This window comes from Meleagris gallopavo, chromosome 3 (assembly GCF_000146605.3).
Source record: "Meleagris gallopavo isolate NT-WF06-2002-E0010 breed Aviagen turkey brand Nicholas breeding stock chromosome 3, Turkey_5.1, whole genome shotgun sequence".
NCBI lineage: Eukaryota > Metazoa > Chordata > Aves > Galliformes > Phasianidae > Meleagris > Meleagris gallopavo.
This window is the reverse complement of record NC_015013.2, coordinates 48079635-48092715: the sequence shown is the minus strand read 5'-3', so window position 1 is coordinate 48092715 and position 13081 is coordinate 48079635. Positions and strand designations below refer to the sequence as shown.

General features: G+C 42.5%; 1 protein-coding gene across 3 annotated transcripts in view; it reads right to left on the bottom strand.

Moving 5' to 3' along the window:
- Positions 1-1451, bottom strand: part of CABLES1 (Cdk5 and Abl enzyme substrate 1) — a 34944-nt gene extending 33493 nt beyond the window's left edge. For 2 of the 3 annotated variants that reach the window (XM_010708831.3, XM_010708832.3), the window contains exon 1: positions 1352-1450. Coding sequence is in view for 1 of the 3 variants with exons in the window: in XM_031552834.1 (XP_031408694.1) it covers positions 1352-1367 (16 nt within the window). In the remaining 2 variants the exon portion in view is untranslated. Of the gene's footprint in view, positions 1-1351 lie in introns of all 3 variants that reach the window. The other variant, XM_031552834.1, reaches the window with a different exon arrangement.
- Positions 1452-13081: the final 11630 nt, after the last annotated feature.

The window sequence follows — 13081 nt, the reverse complement described above, 5'->3', positions numbered from 1 at the left end:
AAAGTTTTCACACAGAGGGTGGTGACACACTGGAACAGGTTGCCCAAGGAGGTTGTGGATGCCCCATCCCTGGAGGCATTCAAGGCCAGGCTGGATGCGGCTCTGGGCAGCCTGGTCTGCTGGTTGGCGACCCTGCACATAGCAGGGGGGTTGAAGTTAGATGGTCATTGTGGTCCTTTTCAACGCAGGCCATTCTATGATTCTACGACTGAAACTGCAGCCTACTGGTCTCAAGCCACCAGGGTATGCCAGTCCCCATAGACGCCACTGCTATGCCCCCATGGCAGATCCCCATCACTGTGCTATTTCTGCTTTCTCCCGTTAGTAAAACCCTTTCACTACCCTTTCTCTTTGTGGTTGCAATTAGGTTCTTCACAGGAAGACAGCACCAAGAGAGCAGTTCTACCAACTATTCTGCAAATTAGTGAACAGAAATACTGCTGTGCGAGCCATGCTTTGTTTATATCTTTTGCCAATTATATTTGTTTGAATCATTTATGAGAATGCTTCATAACACACCGGTAAGCATTCAATGGCAAGCTTTGCTAAAATAATCAAGTATTTGTAACAGGCCAGTTGGTACAGTCTCTGCTATTAAGTCTCTGCTTTGAAGTAGGCAGAGACAGCCAATCTGCATGTGGATAAACAAGGCTATAGGCTAAACACCAACATAAACCAGCTGAATTACGGGTCCCAGGATAAAGAGACATTCAACATTAAGCTGCTGCCCAGCTGAACAGCTGATCTGGAAGCATACCACACACTGGTCAGATTACTGATCAGCCCATTTCTGAACTGCTAAACAGTTGCTCTATTTTCCATCACTCCAGAGGATTGCCTAGTGACTAATTACTGCAGTCCCCAGAGAAGCTGTGGCCTCTTGGATGCAGAAACCAAACCGCAACGAAGCTGATGATGTAATGGGGATGGGAGGAACGAAGTAGTAGTCACAAATCAGCACACAAAGACAGTAGTGCTGGTTACTGAAATAAGATTGTGTGTGGTGGGAGAAACAAATACCTTAAAAATCCATAACAAACAGTACTGAAAAATAATAACCTTAAAAAGCTTATTTTATTAAAGCAGCTGTATCTATGTTTTCAAAGTAGGAAGTTAGGAACTACCCTTTTTTTTTTTTTATCAGTGGCAGCTCAACTTCTTCATTTATCAAATTTAAATAGTGGCTTTCCATTCAACAACCTAGAACTAGGAAACATGTAATTCCCACTGCCTACCACCTTGCAGGGTGTGTAATGTTTCAATACTGTTATCCATATGAAGAACATCTTAATGTGCACATTCAGCTACTGCCTCACAGACCAATAACTGGACAGAGAGTAAATAGAATCACCTGCGTAGTGGGGCATTTTCCTCTATGTCCTCCAAAGTCTCCAGAGAAGATCGCTGGGAGATCAGCCGACGTCTACAGAAAAGACACACAGAACATCACCACCGATTAGTGTGCACCACAAAGTACGCTGAGTGCTATTGAGTAAAGCTCACAAACCACAGTTAATTATCCAAGCCTCGTGTTTGGGTAATAATCAAGTTTCATTTCTATTCTTCTTACCTTATGAAATCTATTTGATTCCAACCAGAAAAAAAAAACAAATTTATTTCACAAATACTTCTGTATCAAAACAGCAAGCGAAACTTCACATTCCCAACAGCTCCTCCTTAGTTTGGGCTTGCAAGTTTTCCTTCCTGTAAGGATTTAACACCCACCCACCAGCAGTCCCTCACTTGTTATATTGCAGCTTGCAATGCCAAAACAGGGGGGGTCTTTCACAAAATAATGCCAGGGACCAACTGTCATCCACACTGTTACAGGGAACACTTCTCATTTTCTTTATTCCTCCCTCCCCTTTGCTCCCAACCCTCCCTTTTTTTTTTTTTCCTCAGCCATGTTCATCTCTGACTATCTTGTCACTTGCTATGAGTGACTAAACAGAAAAAAATGCTGACTGAGCTGGCAGCATAAGGTACATAACTGCCGTATGAAAAACAGCCCTGCTCATCTCTCCAAGCAGCACCAAGCAGTTTGTGCTTTAGACCAGATTTTTACAGCTCAGTCTGATCCATTGTCAACCTCTGCAAAATTAAGTTGTGAAGGAAACACTTCTGTTTCCAGTTCGCTGGTTATCCTTATCCTGGTGGGCACGGAGGGATCTTTCAGCACAGCCACATTGAAGCAGATACTGCACCACCTCCAAGCATCCCAACAGCAAAACAGAACTGGGAGCTGCACCCAGGCTTACCAAACCATCACAAACTAAAAAATATGTATGATACAGCCCACCCAAAGCATAACATGGAAAATCACACTCCTTGCTGGCAAATCACAGTCAGCCTCTTTTCCCAGGTAACAGTAACAGGACTAGAGGCAATGTCCTCAAGCTGTGTCAGGGATATTCAGGCTGGATAGTAGGAAAAACAACTTCTCAGAAGGATGGTAAGGCAGTGGCACTGGCTGCCCAGGGAGGTGGTGCAGTCACCATCCCTGAAGGTTTTCAAGAAAAATGTAGGTGTGGCACTGATGGTCATGGTTAGTGGGCATGGTGGGGATGGGTTGATGACTGGACTAGATGATCTTAGAATTCTTTTCCAACCTGAATGATTCTACGAGATGCAGAAATTGGAGGTTTCAGCCACCAGTATTACCAGTGTAGCAAATGATAACTGTTGCTTTTTATTACTGCTGTACATGTTATTAGGTTAATAACACAGGCATCAGAATCACAGAATAGAATAATAGAATCACAGTATCCCATGGTTGGAAACGACCTATAAGATCATCTAGTCCAACCATCCTCCCATTACCACTGCTACCACAAGCCTCTCTCTAAACCATATCTCGTAGCTCCTCATCCAGATGCCTCTTCAACACTTCCAGGGATGGCGACTCCACCACCTCCCTAGGCAGGCCATTCCAGTGCCTGACCACTCTCTGAGAGAAAAAGTTCTTCCTCATGTCTAACATAAACCTCCTCTGGTACAACTTGCAGCCATTTCCCTGGGTCCTGTTCGTTGCCTGGGAGAAAAGGCCAAACCCCTCTTCACCACAACGTCCCTTCAGTAAGTTGTAGAGTGCAATGAGGTCTCCCCTGAGCCTCCTCTTCTCCAAACTAAACAATTCCAGCTCTCAGCCGCTCCTCGTAAGACTTGTGCTCCAGACCCCTCACCAGTTTTGTTGCCCTTCTCTGGACATGCTCCAGGGCCTCAATGTCTTTCCTGCAGTGAGGGGCCCAAAACTGAACACAGAGAGAGATGTGGGCTCATCAATGCTGAGTACAGGGGGATGATTACCTCCCTGCTCCTGCTGGCCACACTATTTTTAATGCAGGCCAGGATGTTGTTGGTCCTCTTGGCCACCTGGGCACACCGTCGGCTCATGTTCAGCCGAGCATCAACCAGCACCCTCAGGTCCCTTTCCTCTTCACAGTCATCCAGTCCTCATCCCCAAGCCTGCAGCGCTGCATGGGGTTATTGCGGCCAAAGTGCAGGACCCGGCACTCGGCCTTGTTGAGCTTCATCCCATTCACCTCAGCCCAGCGATCCACCTTATCTAGATCCCTCTGTAGGGCCTCCCTGCCCTCAGGCAGATTGACACTGCCTCCCAACTTGGTGTCATCTGCAAACCTACTGAGGGAACATCACTTCTGGGACAGCTTTGAACACTGGTCACCCCATTGTCTGCTCGCTGTTTCAGTTCCTCTTGCATCCCTTGTTGGTCTCAACTTGTCACACACAGCACTGGGATTCTGCCTCCCGGCTTCTGCTTGCTAACCCTGAAAGCCACACAAGCTGGCTGGGAATCTCTGCACCTCTCAGCACAAAAGAGCTCATGCTGAGCTTGAACAGTAGTGATTTTGCAGTGCTTTGGGCACCTAAATGTAGCAAGTTAAGTCTGCATGGCTGCTGAAAGAAGCAGGGGAAGCTCTGTGCTCATCCAGGTCTGGAAGAGGATCATGAACAGCTATCAGAGCTCCCTCCAAGCTAGAGTGAACGTAAGCAAAACTCTGGATACGTTCATCTAGGAAGAAAGGAGCACACAGACCACCAGAAAAGAAGTAGCATGGGTCACACAGAAGCTGACAAAGATATAGACATACTTTGGGGCTGCCCATGCTATCTATCCCTTGTGCTGGCAGCCAGTAAGGATATCCAGCACAGCATCTTACCCATCTGTGAACTGCCACATCTTTCACCTCTCCCCAACCTGCTCCTTTTAATCAGTTCAGCTCCTGGCACACACACAGGAGCACTGCTGAAGTTCTACAGCAGCTCTGTTTAAATCAGTTCATACCACCTGGGAACCGCACCCTCTTTTCACTGAAGAAGCTCAGCAGCTATGAAGTGTGCACAATTATTCTGCTTTTAAATCTTTACTTATAGGCCTAATTAAGATGACCTAAATACCAATATTTATAAGCCTTGCACAGCTGGATATTATACCAGATGCCAACTAATGAACTTACCTGCTGTGAACTAACTCACATCCTGTGCCACACGCACATGAAGAAAACAGTTTTGGAAAAGCAAAGCTTTTGAAAGAGGAGTTCCAGAGAATACAAGCCAAACCAGTTTTTCATTGTCTTTGTTAAAAATTAATCACCTCAACTTGCATTTAATATTTAAATTGATCCACCTTATTTCTTTCTGCAGGCAAGTGGTCAGGGCTTGTCTATGCAACTTTTAAATTGGTTATTTTCCAAAAAATTGATTAACGTGCTATAGCAGCTGCTCTATGTAGAGACTAGCATTGAAATAAATAACCTGAACTGGTTTACACCAGAAATCACCAACAATTTGATGCAAAGCTGTGTTGATACCTATTTTGCACTAAAAATGTCGTTTTACAATAATAGTGAGGGGACAATCCTACTGTTAAGTAAGAGATCAAAACAAAGTAGCCCTGTGCAACTCATACAAGGTTCCTACTTCTCGATAAGTCTTCCTACAGATGTATTTGAATGCAAGAACATTTTAAAATTTACAGGGAGTGAATGTTAGCCAGCTAACGAACACTAAAATGCAACTATTCTTACTCATAAAATGAAAGATGCTTCAGGAGAAATGAGCAGTTCTCCTAATTCAAGCAAAGTCTCAAAAACATGCCCCCAGTTTAACTACTACTCATACAGGTATCCCCCAGTTCCTCTCCCTTCAGCCCAGAAGTAAGCAGTGTTAGCTCTGGAAGATGATAACTCCTAGTTGTTGGGATCAGCCCCATAGGACTTGGTTGGCTGCAGTCTCATGCAGATTGTTGAGCTGTTTTTTTTTTAATCTTCAAAGAATGTGTAATATCACTTTCCCTTAAACCTCAATCTAAAATATTTTCTACTTTCATTTCCTCTCTGTTTCCTGTGCAACTATTACATGAGCACAGAAACTACTAATAGCCTAACACCAAATTTCGAACCAAAGCCAAAGAAAGACACTAAAAAGACACTTGATGCACTGGTATTTTAAATGGTCGTTTTCTAAGATATTCATGACCCTGTTTGCATGCCGGAATTATCTCTGACCAGCTGTTTGAATCCCTGTAGAAGTTTCTTAAGACTTAAAACGTTATCTCTGTTTCTCCTTTACAAGTCAGATTAATTTGTGGTTCAATTTAAAAAAAGAAAAAAAAGGAAAATGAAACAAGGCAATTCTGTAATCAAAACTGCAAACAGTCCAATAAAGTACTCTGCAAAAAAGATTTGTTGTAACAAACCCATTCATCTACAGAAAGTTATCTTCATTGTCAATTGCTGCAAAATCCTCAGCTCAATAATGTTAAACTTACAGAACTGTAAGCCCCTTAAGACGGGAGGTGATAAAAAACAAAGCTGTAATCAGAACACTGGATAAATTCACCCAGGAAGGAAGGGAGGAAGCAGATGATAATCCAAGAGATAAGAGAAAATAAATCCATGCATAATGACCTCCTAGCACAGCTAGGAAACTAGGAAAAAAGAGCTGCATTTTAAATGTGCTTAACTTCTGTGGAAGTTGTAGGTGGAGGTCCCCCTGCTTCCATTGAGATTACAAACCTTGAGGGGTGTAGGTAAGCAGGTAAGCAGATAAGGTCAGCACACAGAACTGCAGCATTCATCAGGGCAAGCGCCTCCAATTTGTCCAAGACAGATAAATTTTCTCCAGATTCTTACAGTTTCACCAAGAAAGTGGGCCTCAAGTCATCCCCATTTCAATACACCCAGAAATAGTGCTGCAAAGCTCCTGAAGGAGCCAAGCAGCACTGCCTGGGGAGTCACCTAGCCATGTTCAAACACACAGCTCGCTCAGTGATCAGAGTGTTATCTGTACCCCAGCTCCAGTGGATCAGCATAACCAGGACAGCTTTCCACAGGGCTTTTGAAGACCTCCCAGCCCTCAATCACCGCAGTAAAACCAAGCAGCCACTTCTCTTCAACCCCATCAACCTGCTGGCTAAGCAACATACCCACACCCCCAGACCAAGCTGCTGTCAAGTAACATATCCCTCTGAAATAATCGTGCAAGTCAATTAAAACATCCCTCTGAAATATCATAGGCATCAGCTGTGTGTGAATCACTGCTCCCTCATGACCCCTAACTGCATGACCCGCAACTAACCCAGATGAGGGCCTACTAATGAGTCACCTCTCGCCCTGTGCCTGAAATTTTTTCTGGGTTTCCTATCTTCTACCAGTGTTGCACAGGAAAACAAATGGGAAAAACAACCCTGAGTCTATTAAAAATTACTAAGGAAAACAGAATTTCATGCAGCTACCCAAACTAATATAAGGCAGTACTTAATTATGTGTTATTATAATGACAAAGAAGAGCCTTTCTCTGCAAAAACATGGAACTCAATTCAGAACTTTAAAATTGCCCAGTGTATTGGCAAGACTATCCGCATCAAGAGTTAAGGCATCTGGCATATACCATAAATGGGGTATTATGTTAAGTCAGCAGTCCAATTCAAACATATGCACAGGATATATACCAAGAGAACGCTGTTTAGCTGTCACTCACACCCAGGCAGGATCAAAACCTGCTTTAAGACTACAGCCTTCTGCAAGGTGTCTCTGACACAGAAATCCTGGGCTAACATGGCCCCAGCAACCTGTTCCTATCAGAGTACGTGTTGCAAGGAGAGAGGCCTTCAGACCTTAAGCCAGACATAAGTAGCACAACATCCTGCCAAAATGCTTCCTTGGTTTCCATCAAACCACTGGGCAGAAAGCAAGGGGATGAGTGGAAAGCTATGGCATGAACATGCAGAGTAGATGGCATCCTACCTCTACTGCCATCCAAATCCCTCTCCAGGCCTCACAACATGTACAGTAGAGGCTTTGAAATTCAAACAGCTGCCTGCTGACCTGTCTGCATATAACTTCTAAACATAAAAAAATATTGATCTTGCTGTCTTGAAAGCAAGACTATTATTTATTTGCATACAATTTATACCAGCATCAAATACACAGCAAAAAAAGAAATAAGTAAGAAAGAAGGAAATCAATATGACAATACTAACGTATCCTATTGATTTCTTACAGTGTGGCAACCCAGAATAAGACCTTGTTCAAAAATTATAATGTAGTTTTACACACACATTCCTTCAAATGGACCACAACATTCTAGCATGACTCTGTCCCAGTGTCCCCGAAGCATCATCTGGATCTATCTTTTTTACTGTGAGAGCGACAGAGCACTGGAACAGGCTGACCAGAGGGACGGTGGAGTCTCCTTCTCTGGGGACATTCAAGACCCACCTGGATGCTTTCCTGTGTGACGTACTGTAGAGAACCTGTTTTGCAGGGGTTGGAGCAGATATCTCCAGAAATCCCTTCCAGTCCTTACAATTCTATGAATGCAAAATCAGGAGCGACAGATCTCCGAAGAGACAGGGGACTGGCACAAGAATTGCTGAGATGAAAACTGTTCATAAACAGTACGGTGTGTGAACATGCATGTGTGTAGGAAAGCAGGAGATAGGGTTGTTTGAAGCAACCTGCACAATCCTACTTGATATATATTAATTCTTAGCCTTATTAGAAGGCTTTCAAAATTAGACAGTGATATGAAATCTCTGATGAAGAAAAAGAAGAGGATTAAATCTAGTCAATGGAAGTGCAATCACCAATTGTTGTTGGATCTGGGGCCCCTTTCATTTTACCTTCCCCAGCTGATTTCCTGATTTACTGAAGACAGATCTTGTTTGAAATCTACCATCTCCTCTCTGTAGCACCTGCCTCTACACCCTGTCCTCCCACTGCTAGCCATGCCCAAGCCATAACGAGAGCTACAGCAGCAATTCAGAAAGACTCATTTAAAAGCAAAAGAGCTCTCGATGTTCCCAAAATCTACATCCTCTATTATACGTAACCAGTGATTTACAGATCTACTGCTTTCACTTTCCTGACTCTGCAGCAGTGTGATAGCTTTCAGAAGGCTTGTGTGCTGTGATTTATGTTGAATGCACCAGAACACTGCCACGGCGGTATTTTTTAGAACAGCCATTATCTCATAACCTAACACATTATCATGACAAGGCATCATCAGGCTCCAGCTCAATTAAAAATGGTACTCAAAAGTAGCAAAGAAGCAAATGGCATTAATTGTCTGTCCTACAAAAACAAAGATGCTTGCCAGAGCAGATACTCTAGCATTGTAAAAAACACGAATTCTTCATTGCATACCCTTTTTCCAAAATAAAACACAGACCATAATAGCCTGTTTGATCAACATCAATCTAACAGATTCTACACATGTTGTTTATGCCTGACAGATTTGGTACACTGTAAAATGATGAATATTTGTCTGTCCACAAGCAATGCTGCACCTGAGGAATACTCATCCTTAGGATCAGACTTCTAAGAGTAGAAAAGAATCAAACCTAAAATCAAAGACCCTATTTGAATAAGCCACACTCCAAAAACAGCTTTGAAATTACCAAATCTAATTATGTTGCATTTTAGAGCAATCAAAATTCTTAACGACACACCTGGAAGCCTATGGTATAGGTGATGCCACAACATCTGGAAACACACATGCACTAAGACATCTGAAAAAAAAAAAAGCTTCCACTCTCTCCTGTGTATGCAATGATACAATTAAGACTGCTACCTTTTCCTGTTTGTTTCCCTTTATTTCATTCATGGTAGTTCTTAGATTATCTACGGCCCTACCTCATAACCTTGCCTCCAGATGGACATGCAATCTAGGAGAACTCTGCAAGGCCAAACCTTAACGTTAGATTTAGAAAAGATGTAAACAGGCACTAACACACCTTTTCTTTACAAATGCATCTTAGACATTATGAATTACTCTACAATAGTCTTCTGGCAGAGAAAATAAGTTCTTATGTGAGCAGAACAATGACCAAACTGAGCAAGTGAAAGCTAGCACGAGGTATTTTATGCACGAGATATAAACTCTGGCATAGGTGGTGATAATATAGAGCGTTTACCAATACATATTTTGGATTTAGTTCTGGGCACATTTGCCACAAATTCCCTCAGGATCAGATGCTTTTCTCCCCACCCTATTACATATCTGGGAGCAAACAATGGTCACGCCCTCTTCTTGGCCATGCATTGCTAAAACACAAGCCAATTCATACCAGTCAGGAAAATCCAATGCTGATATCTTAGGTATCCAACACTGGGCATACTTTCATACATCTGTGAATACATGAGTTACTGCAAGGCAGTTCAGTGCCACAACTTTAAATACTAGCACATCCAATAAGGTTAATGCCCTCTTGTTTGACAGTCCATGTTTAGACAGTTAAGTATAGCATTTTATGCTGACATTAAAATGTAACAGAGCCTTGTTTCAAAAATGACAGAACAGGATCTGTTCTTCAGGCAATGGAAGCATAACTGCTTTGACACATCTGTGAGCTTGAATCTGGAGCTCACAAGGAAAAGCTCTGTTCCCTACCGGTCAGTTTTCTTGCTCAAGACAGGCCTGAAGCCAAGCAGCGTGGCTGCCCTGGGAAGAGCAAGCTCTTCCTCTTCTCCTCCACCCCTACTACTGCGACTAGGCACAGCATTTGCCTGGACTGATAGGTGGAAGCAGAAGATTAGATCATTTTCTCCTCTCCCTGCTGCGGTCTCCCGCTCAGAACAGCATACTGTAACTGGCACATTCCCAGCCTGAGGTTACTCTCCCATGGTACACATCTCTATTAAAAATTAAAATGCTTTTAGAAGCCAGTTCACTCCTTACTCTTACTTCATGCAATCTGCACTGTGAAAGATCAGCTATGAACTGAAGACAACCGCATATCTTTCTGAACATCCTTCTTATCAACCACAGTAAGGGGTATGACTCAATTTAAGAGACTGACCTCTGAGGAACCCTCACTTCTCAGTAAGCCAGCATTGCAGAAGCAGCAGCAGCAGCTCGGGCACCAACAGCTTGCAGATGCAGGGCAGGCAGCTCTCCACATAGCACGCTGACTGCTGCACCAGGTTACCCCAAGGGTGATCCCTCGCATGTTCAACTTTCCTCAGCACATCCAAAAGGTATGTTGCGTTCACGCTGCACAATTAAGAAGGTAAGAGGTTGGCAGAGCTACAGCTAACATCATGGTGACCCACTTCAAGTGTTCCTTCACCTGATCTAATCTAGTGTGCGTACAAGAAAATAAATATGTAAAGCAATCATTAATAATAGAGTTGCAACCTATCTTCTGGTAGAGATGGTTATTGATAATGGTCCACACCCAAACCTTACAGCAAGGTAAGGAGGATCTGAGTTACCCAGCTCTTACAACCACAAACAAATCACTAACATAATTATGCAGCTGCCTGTGGACAGAAGCTGTGGCAAGAAGTTTTATAATATATGTGGTACAGAAATATAATATAGAGAAAATAGAAGTAAAAAATTATCAAGCTTTTCTTTCACTAACAGACATTTTTAATTACATTTTTTCCTCGGTGTTTCATTTGTTTATATTCACACACATTATAGATGGTTTTAGGAAGAAAACAACCCCAAGGCAGTGCAGAAATGAATGCAGTTTATACTTCAGACTTTGCTATCTGCCTGGACAAAATCAGTCGCATAGTCATTTCCTCAGCATTAGCAGGAGTAAGGATAAAGCACACATGGATGTAAGCTGACAAAGATTCACTGTTTGTTAGTCTCCTCCTTCCTTTCTCCTATGGAACTCTTGGTGCTTTCATCAACACCCCTCAGCAATATGGGGACCAACACTCCTTCCAGAGGCTGTGCTACTGCCTAATCCTCAATCATTTGGAGGATGTTTCTTGATAACATAAAATAAGGCACTCTGTCATCCGACTTGGTGATAATTTTAAAGCTCTGCAATGAATTGCAATGAATTTGCAGCTCGTTAGCAATGAATTAAATTGATGAAAGGTTACATGGAACCAAGGACAAGTTTTACTGAACATCTCCAGGCAGTTTCTTTTCCAGGCCATCAGCTTTCTTCTACCCAATGAACACACCTTGTACTTCAGAAAGTCAACCACCTGTTTCCCTTTAAAAAAAAAATTATATATATATTATATATATATATATATAGCCTAATGAAAGTACAAAGAGCCCCTCTCATGCTAAGGCAGCTCATTTCAGGATTCTGCTCACATCTTTTACTGAGGGATGCTCTGATGTAAGAGCATGGCTAAGAAATTTGGAAGGATTTGCAGATTAATCAGCCAGAGAGAGGATGTGGGTTAGGCCTGCTAGAAGGGTGCTCCTCTGGGATGCTATCTGTAGCTCAGCTTACCGCAGACAAAAGAAACATGCTTTGGGAATGCAAATGAATTAGGATGTCACAAAAAGTAATTCAATCTGGACCAGTGGGGATTTACATTTGGTTAGTTATCAGCAAGATCTTTATTTAACTGTAATCTTGGCACAACATCTAGTACTGACACTCATTTGGACTACATCTTATCAAACCTAATTTTTAGGGTAGTGATAACTTATACCAAGTTTCTTAGATCACATCTATATCATATATATGTATATCTGATCTATCTATCTATGTATCTATCTATGTGTGTGTACTTGGTCTGTAAACAGATTCGCTGAACAGGAAAACGGGTTGAAACGGGTGAAAACGGGTAAGAATTTCATTCATATCACAGTGTGGAAGAGATAAGTGGAAGAAGACAGCTAATTAGTCATTCTTCGTTTCAGTCCTCAATAACCACAGAAGTCTTTTTTTTTTTTTTCCTGCAGGGATTGTCTTACTTCAAACAATTGATAGATAACAAAAAGAAGTTCTCTTCCTGAAGGCACATAAGTATTTTGATGCAGAACATGAAATAGCATTAGAAATTAACTGCAACACTTCTCCCCTTTCCTATGCACTGCAGTACGTCCATTAGAACGCATTGCTAATATACAACTGTATTATCAGACTGACAAATTCTGTGCACTTGGCTGTTTCAGTACTACAGAGCACAAGCCATTAATAGCTGACTGCTTCATTCAAATGAAACAAGACAATTATCAGATGTAACTTACACAATTAATACTACTGCTGCCAGCACTTTCAGCCGAGATTTGGTTCTTTTATAGCTCATTTGAAGTCTTTAGGGGACATGTTATTAGTACATCTGTCCTGCTGTAAACATAATTATCATGACAAAATTCTATTTATCATGCTGAACAGGAAGCACTTTGTATCAGCCTTTCAGCTTGAGCACACTGATAAACAGGCATGCGAATGCATCTGCCCCAGCTAGCCAGAACTGTACTCCCTGCCAGGGGCATTGCTGTTGCTTTCTAGTCAAGTCCACAGCGATTTTCTGAACAGGCTCATGACTTGAGCTAGCCTCAGATCTGTATTTCACACTGCTTGCTTGTTACATTAACCAGTTTCACAGACCCCATTACCCTACTCCCCACTCCACCCCCTGACCCAGCAAAGTCATGTGCAGGCTAAGAGAGATGCTGCCGAGGGAGCGCATCAACATCTGGTTTACCACAATCACTAAAGAGGGGCTACAGGAAAAAAAAAGCAGACAGACTCTTCAGCGAGGTTTGTTGTGATGGGGCAAGGGGAAATGATTTCCAACCAGAAGTAGGGACATTTAGTCTGGATACAAAGAAAAAGGTGTTTTTT